This window comes from Mauremys reevesii, linkage group 1, assembly GCF_016161935.1.
Source record: "Mauremys reevesii isolate NIE-2019 linkage group 1, ASM1616193v1, whole genome shotgun sequence".
Lineage (NCBI taxonomy): Eukaryota > Metazoa > Chordata > Testudines > Geoemydidae > Mauremys > Mauremys reevesii.
Window position 1 is genome coordinate 241,614,482 of NC_052623.1, and position 24,891 is coordinate 241,639,372.

Genomic DNA, 24,891 nt, shown 5'->3' on the forward strand with positions numbered 1-24,891 from the left:
TGATTTTACGTGATTATAAATCAAAGCACAAGTAGTCAGATTTGGTCAAATGAAATAAAAGCAAAACTCATTCTAAGCTGATCTTAACACTTTTAGTGCCCTTACATGTGTCTCACCACAGGCTGTCTGGCTGCCCTTCAGCCAGGCTCTCCCCTTTGATCAGCACTTCAGTTGCCTAGTGGTGGTGTCTGTAGATGGTGGTGGAAGAGAAAGCCAGCATGCCAAATGTCTCCCTTTTATCATGTTCTTTCTTCCCACTTGGCTTTGCCCCCGTCCCTTCAGGGTCAGGTGGGCATTACCTCATTGCAGTCCCAAACGGACCAAGGGAAGGGGAGGTGACTCACTGGAGAGTCCAACAGATCCTTTGCAGCTGCTTAGGTCAGTGTCCTTTGTTCCTGTGAGGCTGGGCTGCGTTTGTCCCATATATGCCCTGATGAGGTGTGAGCTGTCCCTCTGTTCCTGGAGAGTTTTGCCTGGGCTTGTTTTAAGCCAGGGGTAGGCAACCTATGGCACACGAGCTGATTTTCAGTGGCTCACACTGCCTGGGTCCTGCCCACCAGTCCGGGGGGACTCCGCATTTTAATTTAATTTTAAATGAAGCTTCTTAAACATTTTAAAAACCTTATTTACTTTACATACAACAAGATATTCAGTATGCTGTCAAATGAATTAACATAGAAAAATGATAAAAGACAAATACCATATCACCTGCGGGTGGACACTTTTGCATAAAACAGTCATTCCATATCGGACCTCTCAGTCCTCATCCTCAAAGGAAACCTGCACAACACCTTCATAAGATGAGCCTGATAACTTTGCTAAACACTAAAAATCATAGACTTTGAAGATACTTGGATTTATGGCTTATTACAAAAATCTAACCCCCTAACCTTCCTTTGTCCTATGATTGCAGAGGTATTAACTGACCACTTCACCTTGAATTAGTCTTACTGCAAGTTAACTCCTTATGCTAAACAATCTGTTCCACCTTGTGAGACTGAGTACCTTTTCAAGACATGAAGAAGAGCTCTGTGTAAGCTCAAAAGCATCTCTCTTTCACCAACAGAAGTTGGTCCAATACAAGATATTACCTCACCCACCTTGTCATTCTAAAATTTATTGAGGTTTTTAATCTCATGATTTTTTGAACATTTAGGATTGGCAATATTGTATGTCTATGGATTTTTTAAAAAAAGTTATTTATGGGATGCTCCAGATTTCTTAAACAGAACCAAAAGCAATGTAGACCAATAAATAAGAGAGCCAAAATGTGAATTATTTTTTAATGAAATTTTCTATCTCATTTTCAAAATTCAGAGTTTCTGATATCATGTAATGCAGTCTTAAATGTACATAACACTTTTTATCCCAAAAGGATCCCAAGGCACTTTATATAGTTGTAAAATACCACTGCTGTGCAACTATGTGTTACACAGCGGATAGGAAGTGTAAATCCCAGCCTGGGTAGACATACATGTTCTAGCTCCTCTCAAGTTACCATGCTAAATATAGTATGGTGGTGGCAGCTTGGGCTAGCTACCTGACTACATCCCCAGGTGGTCAGGTGGAATTAGCAGCTAGCGTGAGCCGCTGCCACAGCTACGCTGCTATTTTTAGTGCACCAGCTCTGCTTCACGTAGCATGTGTATATCTGTGTGTGCTGGAATTTACACCTCCCCGCTGCTGTGTAGACATACCCACTGTTTCTGAAGTGTCTGAGGTCATACAGTGAAGAAATGGCAGAGCTAGGAATAGAATCCATATCCCCGAATCCTAGTCTGGTGTTCCATGCTGCCTGTGTGTAGTAACTCTCCTGCATCATCAATTTAAGAATTCTTGTAGACCCTTATACTCAATACATATTTATTGTCACAGCATGTATATTTTCTATATAATTATATGACACAGTTGATTTTTATAAATACTGCCCTTATGCAACATACAATTTATGATATTTAAAAGAAGTTAATAAGGTTTTGTGGAAATTAAATTGTTTTATACAAATTATGCTAAAATACCTAAAATTTAATTAAAAATTCTGCAGAAAGATATTATTTTTCTATCATCTAGAATTTAGTTGAAAGTTATATCCCTGCAAAAAAAATTCTACAGGCAAGCTTAACATTTCTATAGGAAAGCTGGTCTCTGCTAAATGAGAAGATATTTCCCTAAGGACTATTGGCCCTGTTGTCAATTCCCTGTCTATTTTGTTTTGTGTTTTTTTTTTCAATAAAAGACCAATTCATATTTGGGCAAGCAACTTCTAAACCACTGAACGAAAAAACTCTCAGTGATTTGTATTAGTTTAGATAGATAGATAGATCAGGAAATAGCTGGAGGCAGTACTAGCCAAATAAATTACGGTCATTTGCACCATAAGGGTACATCTTGCCAGACAAAACAAAAAATGTGTTTGAATCATGTTGGCTCCCATGAGTTGAAATGCCCTCTTAATTCTCTTTTTAAAATGCAAACTGAAGTGTTTTGAAGCTTTATTAGTGGGTCATGTTGTAGCCAAGGTTACCCCCAGTCTACAACATGGCTTCAAAGCTGTATCTGAATAAGTGGTAAGAGGGCTTTTCAGTCATGTCACCTTAAGCTAACAGTAGTGATAAACATTCTTTTCACTCATCAAGAAAAGGCCTAAGACTTTCAAAGCAGATATCTTGCTAATATTTGTCTAAAAACAGTTTTTACTCCTGGAGGAATTCTGTGCCAAAATAAATAAAAATTCTGCACATAATATTTTTAAATTCTGCATATTTTATTTGTCAAAATATCATAATATAGTCATGCCAGTTTCAGTTATTTTGGTAATTTATTTCAAAATACCTGTCAGCACCTATGTCTGTAACAATACAGACAACCAAAAATATTCAGGAAATATTTTTTGACAGATAGCCTTACTAGGCATATTTATATAGAACTCTGAGTAATAGTTCATTTAAACTACAATACAGAAACATATTTCCCACTCCCCTGAGGAACAGTGCAAAAGCTTGGGAGAGTCGGGGTAACAGAGGAGATCAGGTAGCGGGAAGTAATTGTTGGGAAGGATCCTGGGAGTGAATCTGGAAGGTTGTTGGCTGTGGGTGGGAGAAATACAGAGGAGGGGTGGTTTTTTGGAGGAGGTGGGTGTTAGGAATTTGGGAAGCCTCTGCCATGCAGACCCTGGCTGATCCCTAGCCTCTCCCATTCAATCAGGCACATCTGCCCCTATCCCCATGTGTTTCTGCACCTCCACTCAGCCACCCCCTTCTCCCTGTCCCCATGAGTCCCTACACCCTGCTCCCCACATCCCCATGTGTTTCTGCACCCACACTCAGTCACCCTCTTTCTCTCAGCCCCATATGTCCCTGCACCCCCACTCAGCTGCTCCCTCTCCCTGTCCCCATGTTCCCTGCACCACCATTGCCATTCAGCCCCTGGCTCAATGCTTTCACCCCACTAGCTCCTATGCCTCCACCCCAGTCTGCCCCCCCCAGCCCTTCTGAAGCCCAATCTATGTGACGCCCCAGCAATCCTGTGTGCCGTGCTCTGTCTGCGCTCCCATATCCCATGTCCTCCGGTCAGGGTGCTGTGAAGAACACAGCCTCCCCGCCTCCTTGTCCACTGCTGCCCTCTGTTCTGGTGCCACAGCAGCCCCTAGTGGATGAAAGGTGTAACTGCAATGTCTCTCTGGCAGAATGTATTTTCTGCAAAGAAAAAAAAATCTGTTTCGAAACATGAATTCTGCACATGCACAGTGGTGCAGAATTCCCCCAAGAGTAAATTTTGCTTGTTAACATTTAGAGGATCTTGGCTCAGTTTCTAGTTTTATTGTGCTTAACAGTCTCTTGGTTAGCGACATCCTGTGAAAAAGCCCTTTGTCAACTATATCAGCACAGGGAACCTAGTGTTCCAAAGAAATGGTGATTTCTGGTTGAACCCTACCGTTTCTGTACACAGCTACATAAGTTTTGAATGAGGCTGGAGTGAAAGCTACAGACTTATAATCTAAAAATCTATTATTATTCTTTATGCATTGTCATAAACAGTTAGTTAAGGGTTAAGGTTTTTGTCTACCTGTAAAGGGTTAACAAGCAGTACCTGTGGACACCTGACCAGAGGACCAATGAGGGACAAGATTATTTTCAAATCCGTGTGGAGGGAAGTTTTTTTTTCCCTGTTCTTTGTTTTCTTAGAGAGTCTCTCTTGGGAATTAAGAGAGTCCAGACATCTTAATCAAGTCCTCCCAGGTTTCTGCAACAAATTCTTCTATTCAAGCTAGTGAGTATTAGCAAGGAACTAGTATTCTTATACTTTTATTTCTGTATTTGCAATTCTGTGTTTTGCTATAGAATTTCTTTAAGTCTGTACTGTGATTGCTTTTACTGAGAAAGAAAGGAGGGGGAATTCTCTCCAGAGATTGATAAGTTTAGACCCTGTATTGTTCCATCTTGGTTACAGAGACAGTGACTTTTCTTTTTATTCTTTATTAAATTCTTTTCTATTAAGGACTTGGTTGATCTTTCTTTGGGTGGATTCTCAGGGAAAGGGGAGGGGGAGGTATCCCTCTGTAGTTAAATCCCGGTGTCTCTCCTAGGAAAAGGGAGGGGGAGGAAGCAGGGGGAAATGGTTTATTTCTCCTGGGTATAAGAACTCCATGGATTTGGGGCTCTTGGGATCCCCAAGGATTTTGGGGAAGGATTGTGTCTCAATCCACATTTCCTGATTGAGTGGTGGCAGCTTTTACTAGATCTAAACTAGAATTTTAGTTTAGGGGGAAACCAGTGCAGGTCCCCACATTGGAACCCAACAGCTCCAAGTGGGGGTGAGACCTATGACATGATCCCACAGCTGCCACCATGTCATAGGTCTCACCCCCACTTGGAGCTGTGTCATAGGTCTCACCCCCACTTGGAGCTGTTGGGTTCCAATGTGGGGACCTGCACTGGTTTCCCTCCAAACTAAAATCCTAGTTTAGATCTAGTAAAAGCTGCCACCACTCAATCAGGTATGTGGATATGTCAAACTAGATGACCAGAATGCAGGGGCGGCTCCAGGCACCAGCGCTCCAAGTGCGTGCCTGGGGCGGCAAAGTCGCGGGGGGCGCTCTGCCAGTCGCCACGAGGGTGACAGGCAGGGTGCCTTCGGCGGCTTGCCTGCGGAGGGTCCACTGGTCCCGCGGGACCAGCGGACCCTCTGTGCTTGGGGCGGCAAAATGTCTAGAGCCGCCCCTGCCAGAATGGCCTTTCCTGGCCTTAAAAGAATTTGTGAATCTTTATGGAATCAAAATAAGGATAATAAAATAGCCTTATACGCAGTAATTTATTTGTCAAGTCCATTCTAATCAATTTCCAAATGAATGGAACAGAGAAAATTGTTAAGATCCATATTCAGGATATAAAATCAAATGTTCCCAAATCAGAAGCTTTATTTTATGGAAGAACAGAATACAGAATGACTTCACAATTTCCCTTAATGTTTCTGGAGATCTCAGCTTCAATATTCAACTTTTGGAGATTTCTATGATACAACAGATAAAGACAGATCTAGATAATTGAGCAAATACCCCTATAATACTTATGAGATGAGCTGCTCTAATAAAAATAAATGCTTTTCTTTGGCTTTTAAATCTGTGGGAATATTTATTTGGTATACTAAATCAATTAAAACTCTCACTGTCTTCTTGTGGAAAAACAGAAAACCTTTATGTTTAGGGAAAAAACAAGGAGGCCCCTCAATTTTCCAGATAGACAATTGTATTTCTGGTCAGCTCATGTGGAATATCTTATTAAATGGATAACAAATGGGATCAGTTTTTCACTTGGACCCAAACAGAACAATACTATACTAAAAATCAGGGATTTGGAGCAATCAAATTTTTGAAATGCTCTGCTCCGACTCCGCTCCAACTCCGAGCAAAAACCTACTGGTCCGCGCTCCAGCTCTGGGCAAAAACCTACTGGTCCGCACTCCAGCTCTGGACTCCGCTCCAAAGCTGTGCTAAAAATTCTATCTTGATAATCTGTCCTGCATCTAGGTCCTGATCTGTGGCCCATTGAAGTCAATGGGAGTCTGCTGACTTCAGCAGGCTTTGAGTCAGGCTCACGTGATATTGATGATTATTTCCATCCTCTTAGAGCACAGTCCATAGCTCATTGAAGTAATGGAAAGACTTCAGTAGGTTTTGGATTAGGCCCATACCATGCATTTTACAAAGATGGAGAGCCATAAAATAACAAATATTCTGTTTTGTGGTTATCCACTCTACTTAATTCCAATTTCCCTGTAGGAATGGGGAACAAAGAATTGTGATTTTAAAAAAAATAAATGATTCACTAACATGGAAATGTATATTCTTAGCTATTGCAAAATATTATATATACACCAACCCACTCACACACTAAAGAATTGAACCACAAAAGCTACACCCTTATAAAATAAGTAGATTGCCTTAATAAATCAATATTTACTTATGGAACAAGATTCACGTTTTTAGATAACACAGAAAAGTTTGAAGATAAGTAGATAAGTAAACAACTAATTTGATTTCTATCTTCCCTTTCATATTGAAGCTGAATAGGAGTTGAACTAGTTCTGTAGTCTTATGTCTGTGTATGAGGCAAACAACAATATTGTATGTACTTAATATTTTGTTTTTCACTGTATTTATGAACAGTTGAATTAGAGCAGTGATACAAATGGGAAGGCTGGAGAGATGATTTATTTTCTCAACAAGGGAGACTAGTTCTGAATTCTCTCCATGCACAGGCACACACAGTCTAACAAGGACATTACAAGCAATACACTAATAATAGCCATTATACAGCCCTTCACATTTCCAAAGCTCTCAGTAATTAACACCTATATTAATAATTACATCATATGAAACTATGTTAACAGTATTTACATCCAAATACATTCTCATTAGTTGTTTGGTGATCCTTTAACATTGTTGCCCTTGCAACTTCTCAGGACAAATGTCTAGAAATTAACCCTTTTATGAGAATTACAATATGTCAAACTAAAACAACTATTCTACATTTGCTAGGTTTTTCTTTACTGTCTTTAGCATTGTTGGTACTTTATGCTTACTTTTTCTGCACTATCATAAATTCAATCAAAAATTAATGCCTCCTTCTCCCTTCCCCCCCAATTCTTTTTTTTGGGGGGGATGGGGGTATTACTAGCCTTGAAGTTTTACATTTTTAAAGTGTTGTCAGGGTCAAAGATGATGATACCCCCGCTTCAAAACAATGTAGTGCTTGTGAAAAGTGGACAGCCCTTGTTCGTCCAGCTCACAAGTATAGCTTGGGCAGCAAGAGTAAAAACTTGCTCCCCCTTTTCCACGACAACCAGTCCTGTTTTTTTTCAGAGGGAGGTTATTTTCAGTAGAGTGGCTGTACATACAATTTTATCTGTAGTCTGCATGACGCTTTACAGGTTATGCAGGCTATTTCTTAGAGCATTAAAGAGATTTAGCTGGCTCATAAGCTAAACAATAAGGCTCTGCATTCTAAAACTTACAATTAATGCTGTTCTTAAGATCCATATGATGGGTGGGCTTCTTGTGTTCCTCTGGAATAGCCAAGATGTGTCAAGCTATTATGTTTTAAAAAGCATTCATCAAGGAAACTCAATGAGGTTTCACTTTCAGCCGTCAGACATGACTCCCTGGTTTGCAATGCCTTGTCTCCAGCCAGTCACAACTTTTTACCGGAATATCTCGTGTAGGCTTTTGTCTATACTAGAATCTTCAATTGTGTTTGACAGCAGATTATACACGTTTGACCCCCCCCCTCCAATTTAATGTTAAATGTGAGTGTCCTGCTGCTGCTGCAGAAAAGATCAACAAAGCTCAACACTTATTTTAACCAAGCGTTGATACATCATACCATGAAAACACCAGTTGGGGAAGACAGCGGAAAGAACTGTGTTTGACGCCCCTCTGGAGCAGTGTTTTGAAAAGCCTGCCCCAGAAGCTTTGACTGGGGGAGTGAGCAAATTGGAAAAATTGGCCCCTTCATCACAAATCCCTGGTGGAATAGAGGGAGGGTGATGTCCTCTTGCAGACACTCCTGGGAAGAAGAAAGGGCAATGAGGGATGGATGTATGATGCCATTTGTGTCACTGGTGGTTGTGAAAGTAGAATGAATTATATTGTAAAAATAGAAAGGATTAAAGAAATGCTGTCTGTACCTTTAAGCAAAATTGCTGGAATGCTGCAATCCAGGTGTCAGGAATACAGACATTAACGTAGGGCAATTGGTGAAGCCTTAGCCTTAGATCGATAAGAGTTAGTAAGGAAGTAGGATATGCATGCTGTGCCCCAGGTTAATTTTATTGTTTTGCTCTCTTTGTCCCTTTGTTTAATTCCCGCTCTTTTATCTGTATAAATAAGACTGTTTGGGTCTTGCATGGCCGCTCACATTATCTGGGTGTTATTAGCAGAGAGCTGTGCTAATAAAACGGAGTGGTCTGACAAACTGTGAGTCCTGAGTCTAACTTTGACATGGTGCAGGTTGGCTAGAGAGCAACGTAGCTGCTGCTGCTGCTGGACACAGCAGGCTGTGAATCGGAACTCTACATTAGGGAGCTGACCCAGGGGGCATCCTTGGCATGTGAGTGAGGTTGAGCTGGAGCCCAAAGAGGAAGGGATGTCCCTGACCCATGACTGATGCTGGCAGTGGGACTCTTAGTTGCTGATCAAGGTGACTGCAGTTGATAAAGCTGATAACAATATTGTGATTTCTGGATGAACTCCTGCCTCCCCAAAGATGATAGGAGACATCTCCATGCTCAGGCAAGGCGCGGGGGGAGGGGGAGTTTGAAACCCACTACCCAGCAGACCCACTAGCACTACACCTCTTTTCACTGCAGAAAATTCTAGGGTAGACACAGCTTTAGATATATCACATACATGGTGGAAAGAGAGGAGGAGATGGGTGATCTGACTTATTGGCACATGTTAAGCTACTGTGAATTAATCTAGCCTGCCTTCCTGACTACTAGCTACCCAATGCTTCAAACTCTTATTGTAAACACTTCTTGGCATTTATGTAACGCTTACATCTTAACTGCAAACTATTGTACAGTATAAACCTTGTTACTGGGCAGATTAAGGCAGGATCCTTGGTCTCACTGTTCCTTCCTGGGTCCCGGATAATATCCATGCTTGTCCTCCCCTGTTTAGTCTTAATTCATCCCTGGCACAGTTATGTTCATTGATACACATGACCCTGTTAACAGAAATTTATGGAGCACTTTGAAATATGAGCATAGTGTCCCCCAAACTGCTTTCAAAATATGAAAAATGCTCATTCATCAGTCCTGATCTTTTCTTCCTTTGCTTTTCTGTACAGAAAAATTATGGGCATGATCTTGGACTATCTAACCATTTGACAGTGGTGTTGGTAGACACCTACTTTGATTTTATTAGCAAACATCATTAAGTAGGACTGCTTCAAAAGCCTAAACAGGAATATAATATTATCACATTTAATACCTGTCTAAGGTGATGATTGACATTACTGAAGTGGCTTACAAAAAACATACAAAATATTAAAACCAAAACTAAAGGTGAATAGGCCACCAGCCAAGACCAAAGGATCAAGCAGATGGACAAATCCAGGATGATTACCTGAAAGCTTCTACTAACATGAAAGACAATTCCTAATTAATGCATACAATAAGAAGAAAGATTACCAAGTTAAAAAAAAAAAAAGAATGGAACAAAGGATGGAATCCCAGGGTGGTCAAGGGTAAGGACCTTAGTGTATGCCCTTAAGAGTCAATTTAAAAAACATCCCTCAGTAGAGACATCTCAAAATCTAATGATTGTAGAAGAATGTTAAAGCATCTACTTCATTGAAAAAGGAAGTTGTTTGTTTTAGAGTCCTTAACTCATCAATATGAAAGTATCATGGCTATGAAGCTTCAGAAATGGTCCAATCAAACGCTTGCATGAGATTGTTTTCTCTCATAACATTTTTTTCATTAAATGTAAAGAATGGAAGCTAAGGTTAAAACACTAAATCTATCTAAAAGCTGAAAGGGTAGGAAACTCAGAGCAAAGGCTGATGTGCCATTCTTAATTCTTTTACTTTGCGACTGAGATTCTCCCAGCATGATGTCTGCTGCTAGAAATACATGCAGTTGAAATCAATGGCCACAAAAGCATTAACTCTCTTATTTGTGTCTAGGTGTTGTATCTTCTTTCCAAGTACTTTTAGATGACCTCCATCACCATAATAACTGACAACTTCTCAAGTATTTCCTATGAGGAGGGAAGTATTATTATTCGCATACTACAGCTGAGGAATGGAGGCACAGAAAGATTAAGTGACTTGCCTAAGGTAACACAAGAAGTCTGTGGCAGAGCCAGGTATTGATTCCTGACTCTCAGTTGACCACCTTAACCACAGATCATCCTTTGAGACCAGGATGATTTCTAAATACCACATGAACTTCAGTGCCTAGTTCAGCAGGGTAAACTAAGAGCAGAGTTTCAGCCTTAACTCAGATGTTTCTGTTTTTGTGGATTTTGAACAGAACTTATATTGTTTTACCCTTGATATTTTTTGTGTGTGTGAAAAAAGCATGACAGCATTGATTTACAAATTTCAAAGGGCATGAACTTTTGCAGATAACATCCTAAACATCTTTCTTGTGGTATCTCCTATGTTAAGGGTCCCAGATAATGAAAACACAATATGCAGTCAAGGATTTGTTTTGTTTTGTTAAATAGTCCTTTTTGAAATATTATTACAACTTTACTAGTTGTGGATTAAAAAGGAGTAGTTATATAGCATGTGATACATTATCATTAATCTGTGGCCACTAACTAATACGATCTTTTATTGGAACTAATTTGTGGGCTTCAGCATTGTCACTATGCACAAACAACTTTATACACACAGTCAAGTATCAGGAGCTTGCATCCGAAGAAGAGGGTATTCACCCACGAAAGCTCATGCTGCAAAACATCTGTTAGTCTATAAGGTGCCACAGGATTCTTTGTTGCTTTATACACACATTAGCTATTTCATTATAATATCTGCTGATGTGTCTTCATCTTTATTGCAGCTGACCCAGAAGCTGTTCCTGAGGTCCCAAACCAATGTTTGAGAGAGACTGGAGTATGGATGGAAGATAGTTGGCTGAAGCTCAAGCCATATAAAAGAGTGCAGTGATACTAGCAGGTTGGGGGAAGGGATGGTGATGACAATTACTTCACCTGTCATTGAGGGTGTGTACCTGCTATTTGTAATTTATTTTCATAACCTGGGATTGTGTTGCATGATCAAAGAGCAGCAGTGTCCAGGAATATTTTTTACCATGTGCACTTGGCAAGAAGATGGCGACTGTCTTGTTAAAATGCAGACCTTGTAATTATAACCTATTCCCTTTGCACCTCAAGACTGATTTCCTGTAATGAACTATACATAGGGCTACATTCTAAATCCATCTGGAAGTTTAAGATGGTGAAATATTCAGGTCTCCCACAATTAACAAACTGGTGCTTTCTGAGTAGAACATCTACCAGCACTGGCTGCCCACTGGTTTCTGGAATGAATTTAACATATTGATTTTAATCTATAGAGATCTATGTGATTTGGTGCCTTCCTACCTGAGAGACCACCTCTCTCCTATTCCCTACTGCTACAGTTGCAATCAGTAGGCACTAGATTTAAGAGAGAGGAGGCTGGCTAATGTTCTCTGCTTCCCTTGGATTAGAATAGATTTACATGGATGTATTTGAGTAACTGCACCATACAGAGCATTTTAGCCTTAATAGGTATCAAATAAACCTGTATTGGGTAAGGCAGGGAAGAGGTATCATGTTTCTTGTAATTTAATCATGCCTGCAAACCTTTTGGAAGATGTTATTATGAGCTGGATAAAACCTTGTAAATTAAGTTAAAATCCCACTGAGATTGATAAGTGTGAATTTACCCTTCAATTAATTTACTTAAGCATAAGCCCCTTCCTAAGGCAAAAGGTGGGTGTGAACTTGCCCAGAAGCTTTTGGCTGAGTATTGTTTGGGGTAGGGGTCAAGGGAGAAGACACAGAAACTGAAGACAGACAAAAACAGGGACGGAGAGGCAGAGGCCAAAAAAAGGGGAAGGGGGGTAAAAAAGCCTCATTAGCCTGTGAGCACAGTGTGACCCTAGAGAGAACGTTTGGGTCTGTTGGCTAAAGAGGCTTGGCAGCTAAACTAAGAAACTGCTCCTTTTGTTCTTGGCTCCTTCTGCAATGCAAACTTTGTACATTCTTTGTCAATAAAGCTGCATCAAAGAAATACCTGTCACCTATTTCTACTCCCCTTTGGAACATCCCCAGAGTCTGTAATTCAAGTACTGTAGCTGCTCAGGTCAAAAAGAGGCAACAATATTGAATACAATTATTCAAATTGTGACTGGATACATTGTTCCAGCCTTCCTTTTACTAGGTGTGCTTTGATGAAAGATTGGGGGTGGGTATGAAGATGTAACTGGTCATGATGAGAGACATTAAAAACAAATATTTGTGTGACTTTAGCCTTTAAGGTACAGCACATAGGAAGCGGTGATCCGCAGCTGCACACTGCTTCAGATGAAACAGCTAAAGAGGCATTTGCCTCAAGGAAGAAGTACGGTTCTAGGAGCTCACTAACGTGCTGGAGAAAAGCTATACCCAGTATGGGGTGCAACCTAATCCCTTCACTTCATTGGTCCTTTTCTTTGGGCCAGTGTGAAGAGTGGAGTCATGTCCTCACTTCCTCCTTGCTGTCTTTGGGGAGCACAGGGAAGTAGGGAGGGAGCAGTCCTTATGCTTCCCAGAGAGTAGGAACTGCAATTCTGCCCATCCCTTACACAGGCTGTGCAAGGACAATGGAAGGTTCCTTGGGCCCTTGCCATCCACTGTACACTAGCATAGGGGCCAGAAAGAATCTACCCTGAGTAATTACTAGGGATTGAAAGAATAAGGATAGACACAGCTACAAAGCATGTATGGATTAAGCAGGTATAGGTCTACTGCTAAAATATCTAAATTATAGTATTGTGCTGAAGAAAATGGTAGATACTGGATATGATAACTGAAGTGAATGTTCAAATTGGTAAGAGAAAGAGAGACAAGGAGATCTCTAGCTTCAATTCTCAACTATGCAACTAAATATGTCTGGCCTTCTCTTTAACATTGTGTTGCTTTAGTAGATTTCTCCTCTCTTCTCTGTGTGTGGTATGTGTGCAAAAATCTGTTTAATTTATCAAAAATGATGCTAAATTATAATGTTGGGGGAAAAAAGACCACTACCGCCAGCCTAAATCTTCACTCAAAATTCAACCAAAACCAAACCCTTGAGGTGTCCAATTTATTGCTTATTTAAGTGTTTACTTGAACTCTATACAAGTCTCATTTTCAATGAAAGCTGCAAGTAGAAATGCTCGCATATCCCTAAAGGGTCTTTTTATTATTATTTCATAATAAGCAAGAAGCAGACAGTACTGGTAACCTTGCAAGAAAGAGTGATAAGATATCCAGCCCAGACAAGTTCAGATAAAGTTCAAATGCTTGATTAACTTTTGGATTCCTGTTCACAACAAATTCTCAGTACATCTGAGGTTTATACATCACTAATCTAAATGACAAAATGGCTCTCACTTTAAATTCTACGATCAGCCTACTGTTAGATAATCCATTCTAGATTTACACAGTATAACCAAACAGCAGAACTTTGGCTTTCATTATATTTTAATTAAGTCAATTGAATTACTCCAGATTTAGAGTGGTGAAACAGTGGAATCTTTCCCCTTTTCCTTATCAGTATCAAACTCAAATGAAAAATCTGTTACTATATTGAATTTTTCCAGTACACATTTCATTCACAGGAAATGGAGAAAGGAAAGGATACCACAGAGAGAGATGACCAAAAAAAAAAAAAAAAGAGGAAATGAGATGCTAGATGTTTCCTCTTTTCAAAATGCTACTGCACTTAAGAGCCAAAATTTAAATGTAAACCAAAGGGAGTTTGGGATGACTAAAATTTCCAGGATTGACCCTTTATACAGGATCTTTCATCCAAGGATTCCAAACTGCTAAAAAATGGATTCTCATGTTACCCTTGCAAGGAAGTAAGCATCATGCCTCTTTTACAGATGGAGAAATGGTGGTAGGAAGTGGTTAAGTGATTTGCCCAAGGTCCCCACTGTAAGTGAATGGCAGAATCAGGAAATAGTGTCTATAACTCTTGACTGTGCCTCTTGCTCTGACCACAATATTTCAGTCCTTCCATTTTCAAGATATGCTGTATCTTTAAGGCAAGAGGAAAGAATGACTAGAATATAGTTTCACCCTTTTTGACCCATGCAGTTAATCAATATTCAGGGTGTTGTAGGGTGTTTCTGTTAGGAGAAGTTAATGATTGAGTTAGGTGTTTATTTGATGCAAGCCTGTTTATTTACAAAGAATGTACAGAAAATCCTACAGCAGGAGAGAGTTTGCTGATATTTTCAAGGTTCTTTCCAGCCAGCTCTCTGACCAAAAAAACCCTGCTCCCACTTGGCTTCTCCTGCTGTCTGCTTTTGCCCACAGATATATACACCTCCACCAAACACTAGCCAGTCCCCCACATTAACCCCTCCACCCACATAGCTCAGCTTCTGACCAGCCTTGTATATGGCCTTGTGTTTTTGGCAATGGCTCTTATTGTTTCAGCTTCTTACTCCACAAAGAAACTCATCTGCTTTTTGCATTTATCTTTAATAAAGGGCAGCTATCATACCCACCAGCTTCAATGATTTCACCCAACCTTCACCATAACAATAACATCTTTTATTGAAATAGGACATGGGAAGTTGTACCAGTAACATTTGATCTCAGTTAGGGAGACCATCATTGCAGTGCTTTCTGCAGGAAATTGGTAATAATATATGGAGCTATACCTATCTTGTAGAACTGGAAGGGACCCTGAAAGGTCATTGAGTCCAGCACCCTGCCTTCACTACAGTGGTGGCTCCAGGCACCAGCGCTCCAAGTGTGTGCCTGGGGTGGCAAGCTGCGGGGGGAGGGGTGCCCTGCTGGTCCCTGTGAGGGTGGCAGTCAGGCAGCCTTTGGTGGTATGCCTGTAGGAGGGCTGCCAGTCCTGTAGATTTGGTGGCAATTCAGCAGTGGTGGCCCCCTCAATGATTGAGCTCACAACCCTGGGTTTAGCAGGCTAATGCTCAAACCACTGAGCTATCCATCCCCACTAGAACAATTTGTGCTGGAATTAAAATCTTATGGGGAAATTGCAACATTTTAATATCCATCATCAGCATTGTCTACCAAGTGGCTGCATGAAGATACTTGCATTTTATATGAAATTACTTACTACTACTCACTTCATACAAAATTGGTGTAACCATGAGCATTGGTTTTCTGATTTCTATAGGGGTGGTGGGCAAGTTCACAGTTAAAACATACTCCATTTCCTGTAGGGGAAAAGGCAATTAGGGATACAGAATTCCTCAAGGTCACTGTAATACAGCTGGCCACCATCCTAGTGCCCCCTTATGGCTAGAAGTCACTCTACAGCATCCTGCCTATGTTTTCCTCCTCTTCTGGCCCTTTTAAGAACTCACAGCCTACAGGGAGTTCAAACAAATCCCCTCTGGGGTCACTTTGAGTCCTCTGGGTTCACTCTGGCCCTCTAGGCCTCAACCCCCATTCAGTGTTTCTCTGCTAATTAATCCAAAAACAACATAAACACAAACTCACACACTCTCTCCCCTGCTTAGACAGAGCTCTCCTGCTCTTCCCTAGTAACTCAGGAGCCTTCTTACTCCCTGCAATTTCTACAGACATCACCACTATCTCCTGGATTTACCCTTTCCCTACACTTTCCTGCTCTTTTATATGAGGATTGCCTGATTCAGCCCAGGTGTGGTTCATTCAGTAATCAGGGCTGGCTTAGCCCCAGCCCCTCAGGCCCACAAGCAAGCCACCCAGTAATAGTCACATCTAGGAATCACAGTTACATTTTTTAAGGTATATGTGACTTTTATCCAGACAAAGATATATAACAACTTTAACCGTTAAATAGCAAAAGATTATACAGAAATGTGATTATGAAAAGAAAGCATAGAAAGTGAAAGCTAATATGTACCACATGCAGTATCACCTTAAACAACTGGAATAGAGTGCACAATGACACTGAGAACTAAATAATTCCCTGATGATCAGGATTTCCCCAGCGGGCACATGAACAGCTAGCAAGCTCATTAGGGAAGATACTGTAAAGTTGCATCAGTCTCAGAAGAACTGTCTCTCTCTGGTCTACAAAATGGAGATTGGAATCATGTGTTCTGAATACATAATGTGGAAATAGATTCTAATTTTCACACTGTACTATAGAAAAATCAGCTTGCACTAAAATTATTTGCTTGTGTGTGTATGTATGTATACATAAATGTTTTACGAGTTATTTTGAATATATATAATGCTCTCACAATGAATTCTTTGTGTGCTTCCACTAGAAGTCAATAGTTTATCCTTATTTACACCAGTATAATTTAGAGAATTTGACCCTTAAACAATTTCAGAATGGTAGTTTTCCTTTAACCGAGCCATTTTCTCTGAGGTTTATTACATACGTTATTTTAGGACAGGTCTACACTTAAAACGCTGCAGCAGCACAGCTGCACTGGTGTTAATCCACCTCTGTGAGAGGTGTTAGCTATGTTGATGGGAGAAGCCCTCCCATCAACTCAGCGCTGTCTACACTAGGGATTAGGTTGGTATAACTGCTTCCCTCGTAGGTGTGGATTTTTCATACCACGAGGGATGCAGTTACATCGATGTAAGTTGTAGTGTAGACCTGGCCGTACACATAATGTAAAACTTCTGCACTAAACTGTTATCCATCCTGTTCTCTTCACTGTTATATGGTTATGGCCAATGAAGGGTTGCCACCCATCCAGTTTTCACCCGGACAGTCCAGGTTTCGTCTTGTGTGTCCAGATGCCATTTAACAAGCCCTGATGTCTGGGTTTTTTGATCTGTGGAAAAGGTGGCAATCCTAAGTGGAAGCAAGGAGGCAGCGCAGCAGCAGCCGCCGCCGCCGCCACCACCACCTCCGGGGCCAAGCTGCTTGTCCAGCTTGTGGCGGCACCTGGCCCTGCACAGCCCACAGGTGCGGGTAAGGCAGCCTCAGCCATGATGGTGAAGACCCTGTGCAATATACAACCAGCTGGCACTGTGCACTGATGTGTTGACACAAACGTGCTTTGAGCTAAAAACCATGGGCCTAGTTCATTTCTCATGTATACCAGTATAAATCAGGGGTAATGCCATTAAAGTTACACTAGTTTCCCTGGATTTTTTTAATTTTATATTTAAATACAGGATCTGTCTTAGTTCCCTATACCTTCAGAATAGGTCTGCATTTGCCTCTAGTGAGGTGGGGGGAGCAAGCCTTTCCGGAGCAAGGAGCTTACTTCAAGAAGCCAGAATAAAGTAACATTCCATGACTGACAGTGTACAAAGATAGATTAGCTGTGAAATTAACAAAGGTTTTGGGGGTCTTGTAAGATTTCCACTAAGGAGACCAAAATACCAGATCCATCACATTTATTCACTTGCTACAGTCGTGTCCAGGACCAGATGCTTCAACAGAAAGTGAAAAACCTATAATGAACCTAAGCAGATGTGCACTGCTGCACCTAATAAATAATTGGGAGAAAAAATTCCCACCTGATTTCTGTGGAGATTAGTTTATGTCCTGAAAGAATGAGATTTAATTATCCTTATCTTAGCAGGTGCTGTGTACAGTAACTGCAGATGTTATTATTAGCCATAAAACTATCCAGCCACAGAATTTAACAAACCACCTGGGGCAGTGTGTTCCCCAGGCCTATGAGAGGTGAAAAATGTTTTCCTTTCATTTATTCTAAGTTTACTGGACATGAGTTTTACTAGAATGAATTCTTTTTTCTCTCATTAAAAGATCCAAAAGGAGTGATGTCTTTTCAAACTAGCCTTCATACCCATCAGGCAGAAACAAGATACAGTTTTTGCATTCTCTCCTCCAAAAAACTAGTGCAATAAATATCAAGAGCTTGGAAAAGTGACAGCATTTCAGCCAAAGAAGCAGCAAGATGCGGTTTATGAACCCAAACTTGAGAAACAGGGAGGCTACATTAGTAAAACAATCTACATTAATTCCTATTCAAGGGGTTAATTTAGCTACAAAGGAAATGAATTAGACTCTTAAAACCTAATCCAGCAAAGCACTTAAGTAGAAACATCATTGTAAGCAGGTAGGTAGTCCCATTGAAATCAGTGTGCTGCAGCTTTTAAAATACACAAGGTCAAGTTCTGCTCTCATCTGCACAGATGCAAATCACTTTGGGGGTATATTTATGTATCTGGGAGCAGAATTTAACCCATTGTTCTCCAAATCCTTCTGTCCTTACTCAGGCCAAATTCCCATTGACTTCATGGAGAATTTTGCCTTAGAGAGGACTGAAGGATGAGATGTGCTATATGACTTTCTGTGACTATGCCTACATTACAAGTGCTATAGTGGCAAAGCTGCAGCACTGTAGCATAGACATTTATTACAGTGATGGAAGTGGTTTTTCCATCGCCATACTAAATCCACCTCTTGAAGAGGTGGCAGTTAGGTCACCAGAATAATTCTTGTGTCAACCTAGCTGCATCTACGGTGGGGGTTAAGATAACCTAACTATGTTGTACAATGCCTGAAATTTTTCTGAGCCCTGAGCGACGCAGTTAGGTCAACTCAAGTTTTAGGTAAAAAAAAATGAGGAGTCCTTGTGGCACCTTAGAGACTAACAAATTTATTTGGGCATAAGCTTTCATGAGCTAGAACCCATTTCATCAGATGTATGAAGTAAAAAATACAGGAGCAGGTATAAATACATGAAAGGATGGGGGTGCTTTACCAAGTGTTAGGTTAGTCTAACAAGATAAATCTATTAACAGCAAATAACTTTTGAAGTGGTAAGAGAGTGGCCCATTACAGACAGTTGACAAGAAGGTGTGAGTAACAGTAGGGAGAAATTAGTATTGGGGAAATTAAGTTTAGGTTTTGTAATGACCCAACCACTCCCAGTCTTTATTTAGGCCTAATCTGATGGTATCTAGTTTTCAAATTAATTCCAGTTCTGCAGCTTCACGTTGGAGTCTGTTTTTGAAGTTTTTTTGTTGAAGAATTGCCACTTTGAGGTCTTTTGCGTAGAATAAATGGACACAAATCTGACATCAGGAATCATAACATTCAAAAACCAATAGGAGAACACTTCAATCTCTCTGGTCACTCAATAACAGACCTCAAAGTGGCAATTCTTCAACATAACAACTGGATTTTGCAGCTCAACCAGCTTCACCTGTCCATAATGGAAGTGTACTTCAGGTTTCCATATAATGACATAAGGAGGGATCATGTAAATGCATAGCAGACAACATAATACAGATCCCTGAGGAACCCCACTATGGAAAGAAGCAGGTTCTAAATCATGCAAGCCTAGTGAAACTATTGCCAAGCAATTAGCCAAATAAATTTCATGCCTGCTCAAGGTCATGCACAAAACTCCAAATCATTTTTTGTCACGATCAAAAAAGGTCCTCTATGTCAAATGCTGAGAGGTCCAGAGACAGCATGACTCATAACAAAATCAGAGAGGTAGCCGTGTTAGTCTGGTTCTGTAAAAGCAGCAAAGAATCCTGTGGCACCTTATAGACTAACAGACGTTTTGCAGCATGAGCTTTCGTGGGTGAAATTTGTCTTGCATCCGACGAAGTGGGCATTCACCCACGAAAGCTCATGCTGCAAAACGTCTCATAACAAAATGGAATAATTAGCCATTAGCTTGCAGTTATGTACTTTCAACAAGTCTCCATCCAGTGGGCTTTCTGCAAGTCTGACTGAAAATCATCATAATGAAGCAGGGGCAGGGGTTGTCCCTTTTCTGCATATGCACAGTACCCAGCACAAAGAAGCCCCAGTTGTAGAATATACATTTTTACCATAATAACTGGAGAGGCAACATAGTCCAGTGGATTGGGCAGTAGCACAGGAGTCAGGAAATGTGGGTTCTATATTTGGCTCTGTCACTAGACTGTTATGTAGCCAGTCACTTCACCTCTCTGTGCCTCTATTTTCCCTCTTATCTATCCTATGGCTAATTTATATAGATTGTATGCAATATGGGGCAGGCTGTCTCTCCCTGAATGCTTACACATTGCTTGGTCCCAAGCTCATACTGGAATAGTAAGACTAATGAGAGAGTGCACAGTTGGTTATAAATTGCCTTTTAGAGTACTTTTTGTTTGTAAATTAAAAAAAGCATAGTAACTTGATGAAGAGGAGATAGATCATTGCTACTAAAGTAGGTTTTACTTACCAAAATGAAAGAAGAAAGTAAAAGTTCTTCTTTGAGTGATTGCACATGTGCATTCCACTCTTGAGGTGCATGTGCCCATGCACAGTTGCTGGAATTTCTTTCTGTCAGTGGTATCCGTCAGTATGGCTCAAGTGCCCTCTGCTGCTGCATGCCGCTGGCATCAGTATAAAAGGCCCAGCTGACTCCGAGCCTCCTGCCCCTTTTCTGCAAAGCAGGAGAAGTGAGAAGAGAGCAGCCCACCTGTGACAGTTGCTGAAACTGCTCTTCTTGCATTTGCAAGTTCTCTCAGTGGACTGTGTTCTTTTTTATTGTATATAATTAATATTTAGTTAGATTTTTTTAAAGACAACTCAGGATTTTGGTTGACTCCCAGTTCTTGGTCTCCGGGCTTCAAGCCTGGCATTTCCTTCAGTAAGGTCATGATGACCGTGAGCAGTCCATGACCATGAGCTTGAAGTGCGTCAGGGAAGCTCATATTGGAGAGCGTTGCCAAATTTTAAGGACTTTTAAGCCTTGCACAAAGAGAGACCATGAAGCCAGGCTAAAGTTTCTACTCATAGAGGCAGCCTTGAGACCTCCATTTGAGCAATGTTGGTCAAAATCATCAGAGTGACTTAGCATGGATAAGGAGCATTCCTCCTATTGTACCTGAGTCCCGACACCGCTCACCATTTCCAGTGCCTAAGAAGAGGCATAAGCAGACTGCCAGAATGGGAAGATCCCTGACACCGAACTTTGCTAGGCATGAGGAGAAGAATAGAGTGTGGTCTAAGCCCAAGCATACCTCTGCTTTGGTACTGCAGAAGATGCCACCATTGCCCAGTGCCTAGGCAGATGACGTCAAGTCCAGAGCCAGAAGGAGCTTCCTCCACATCGGCAGCACCACACTGTACCAACACCATCTCAGTACTGGTCACTGGAGATGTTTGCAGGTGCCAGGGACCTCCTGACTCTATTGGTGCTGGTATCACCGGCAGTGCAAGAGTTGATGCTATTGGTGCTGGCGGACATGGGAGAACCTGCAAGATCACTACAACGCTTGTTACCAGGCCAGCCTCATGTACCTCTGACAGCTCGCCATTTGGTACCCTCAGAGGGGAAACCTGCAATGTTCGCTTCTCTGTGGGCCTCTCCACCTCCACACCAGTCACTGGCACCATCTGGAACTGCACCTCTGGTCAGCTTATTGAGAGATGATGTCTTCTCATCAGAGGTTGGGTACTAAGTTTCCCATTCGCAGAGCTGCTCTCGCTACCCCTCCTCCAAACGTTTCCAGCCTTCCATGGATCCTATCACAGGAATATCATTGAGTGGTTGGCCAAGTGGTCACAGGGTTGGTGGGGGGGAGCGCATGCCTGTCCAGTGGCCTTTTTGGAATCCGTGGGGCTTTTCCACAGTTTCTAGATCGTTTTCCTGGTACTCCTATTCGGTGACCTCAGAAAGGCATTCAAGTACCTACCCATCAGGCAGCACCCATTCCTGAGTCCATTACCATGCCTGGTACTGGACTCCAAGAGCCTGCTCAACAGGACCCTCCAGAAAGGGAGGAAGAGCATCCACAGCCAGTGCTAGCCTTCTCTTCCTCATCCCTTGATGATGCAGTCTTGGGGCGGGGGGCATGTTGCCTCCCCCAGATGACTATATGGTGCACCAGGAATTGTTAAAGAGGGTTGTTTTACATCTCAGCATACAGGTGGAGGAAGTAAAAGAATCCTCTCACTGCTTGATCAATATTTTAGCCAGTGCAGGTCCTTCCAGAGTGGCTCTGACTCTAAGGCCTGGTCTACATTAGGGGGCGGGGGAGGGAATCGATCTAAGATACAAAACTTCAGCTACGAGAATAGCATAGCTGAAGTCAACGTTAGTTTGACTTACTTCGCATCCTCGAGGCATGGGATTGATGGCCGCTGCTCTCCTGTCGTTCTGCTTCCGCTTTTCACCCTGGTGGAGTTCCGGAGTCGACGGGGAGCGTGCTCGGGGATTGATGTATCGTGTCTAGACGAGACGCGATACATTGATCCCTGATAGATCAATCACTATCTGCTGATCGTCATACCCTAAATGAGGCCATTATGGACCCAGTTAAGGGACTGTGGCAGACACCTTCATCTCTTTTCCCAACTTCAAAGAGGACTGAGTGGAAGATTTATGTACCCTCCCAGGGTTATGAGCTTCTTTACTCCCATCCCCTGCCCCCAGTGGTATCTGCTGCCAATGAGAGAGAAAGGCAGGACATCAGGATGCAACCCCAAAATCAAAAGACTCAAAAAAGTTAAACATGTTTGGTAGGAAAGTTTATTCTACTGTGGAAGCCATTCAGCTAAATGCTGGTACTGTACAAAAACTTGACAAAAAAGGGGAATATAAGGCTGGCCAGGACAGAGCATCACAAATGTCTAGCAAAAGTCCCTTACCCTGCTCAGGAAATTGGTGGGAAAGCTAACAGGGCAAAGCTTCAGAGAGGTAGCCGTGTTAGTCTGGTTCTGTAAAAGCAGCAAAGAATCCTGTGGCACCTTATAGACTAACAGACGTTTTGCAGCATGAGCTTTCGTGGGTGAATGCCCACTTCGTCGGATGCAAGACTCTCTTGCATCCGACGAAGTGGGCATTCACCCACGAAAGCTCATGCTGCAAAACGTCTGTTAGTCTTTAGGGCAAAGCTTAGAGTTACAAGTATCAGCCCCACAGTTTTTGTTTAGATCTGGGCAGCTGAGCAACAAAAATGGGAGTTTGGATATTGAGTGTGTAATAGGATCTTTGACATGCCCAGGAGAAATTGAGACTGGCTCAACATAACAGTTATTGGATCAGCTATGCTAAAAAGATTGGGAAATAGGGGATCCAAAACTGAACCATTTAATTGGTCTCAAATCCTACTGGCACTTACTATACTACTACAAAATTAAATCATAAAACTGCAAAGAGTTCAAGGTCTTATTCTGCTGTCATATGTATCTTTTGTAAAATGTACCTGCATGAGTTGTAATCCACAACCTTTGGGCAATTTACACAAGAAAAGGGATCCTGCAGCATCCATGTTGGAGACATTTATAGCCAGACAAGATGTAATAGTTATAAAATGATATATTTTAAGTTAGTATTTAACAAGATCAAAATTTGATCATAAAGAACAATCAAAGTGATCATAAAGCTATAATATCCCTGTGCATCTAGAATTCCAGATGGCAAATCAATATGGATGCTAGGGTACTATGCCCTTTAGAAATCAATATAATAAGTGTAGGAGTTGAGTAAGAGAATTAAATGTTAGTACAGAGATGTGAGTTGGCTTGACATAGGCAACAGATGCTGAATAATCAATAAAGATTATATGTTCTTTAGAGAGAGGTTGCCTCGTGGCTAAAGTACTGCACTGGGAGTCAAAGCCCACAGTTCTATTCCAGTTCTACCCACTGACTTGCTGTGTGACCTAATAACAAGTTAGGGTCAGGGTCACCTTTGTTTGACCCAGTTTCCACATCTGTAAAATTAGGACAATACTTCTCTACCCATAACCCACAGAAATGTTGTGGGGATTAATTTGTTAGTGTATGTGAAGCATTTTGAGGTCCTCAGATGTGCAAACTATTATTATAATAATTAATTGGGGCTACAAAGATTAAACTCACTTACCATCTACAATCAAATCTTGTGTATTGGGCTGTCTTTAAAGCAATTTCTTCCTTATCGGATGTTGGAAAACAGCCAGGAGAACTGAATCTGGGAGGCTAAAACCAGTTCTGGGCCTGTTTTAAAAAAAACCAACAAAAAACAACCCAGATGTTTATTGTTGGGGGTCATGTAACCTAAAAGCAGGAAAGATAATGAGCCGAAGGAGGGAGCAGAATGCATAAGTGCTTACATAGGTCCTTTCTGAATAGTTGGAGAGGAAGGGAAGGAGAGTGGCAAAGTTATGACCAAAAGCCAGTCACATAGCTACCATACATGCCAATGTCGCTGCTTAGAGACAGACTTTATTTTTCAGAAAAAATATTAATCATCTTCTCTCTCTGCCCCTCCAAGGAAAACTCCTCTAATCCAGTGAAGGTCAGTGGAGTGCCATTACTTTTTTCCTCAAATGTCCTTATTTATAGATTTCACAGGTTGGAGACTATAGTAGTGGCCACTGGGACTAGGCTAAAAACCAAAAGAAATTGCCCTTAAAAGCTTTAAGACAAATACCCCAGTTTTGTGGGAAATGTTTCCTGTAAATTGACTTGGACATGCAGAGATTACATATACACAGCACACAAAAGATGGGTTTAAGGGCTAAGGGCCAAGCCACAACTTTAGTTTAACTAATTTAACATGGGGGAGTACCCCAAACACTCCCAAGCAAAAATCAGGTACAGTGTAGGGGGACATGGCTTTATGCTTATATATAAACTTCTTACTTCTTTCGTCTATATACCACCTAGAAAACAAGGGATCTTCTGGTAAATATTTAACAAGAGGAAGCTCAATTCCCCTACCTCCCAAACAAATTGAGCTCTCATGCTGTCTTTCACAGTATCCCTT

At 41.3% G+C, this 24,891-nt stretch overlaps 1 protein-coding gene across 5 annotated transcripts in view; it reads left to right on the forward strand.

Moving 5' to 3' along the window:
• ETNK1 (ethanolamine kinase 1) overlaps nt 1-24,891 on the forward strand; it is a 79,955-nt gene that overhangs the window by 1,378 nt on the left and 53,686 nt on the right. For 2 of the 5 annotated variants that reach the window (XM_039543347.1, XM_039543340.1), the window contains exon 2: nt 10,188-10,340. The exons of 1 other annotated variant lie outside the window; for it this stretch is intronic. In XM_039543347.1, coding sequence (XP_039399281.1) covers nt 10,218-10,340 — 123 coding nt within the window. In that variant the 5' untranslated portion in view covers nt 10,188-10,217. Of the gene's footprint in view, nt 1-10,187; nt 10,370-11,070; nt 11,234-24,891 lie in introns of those variants that run through there. 2 more of the 5 variants (XM_039543313.1, XM_039543321.1) reach the window with 2 other exon arrangements.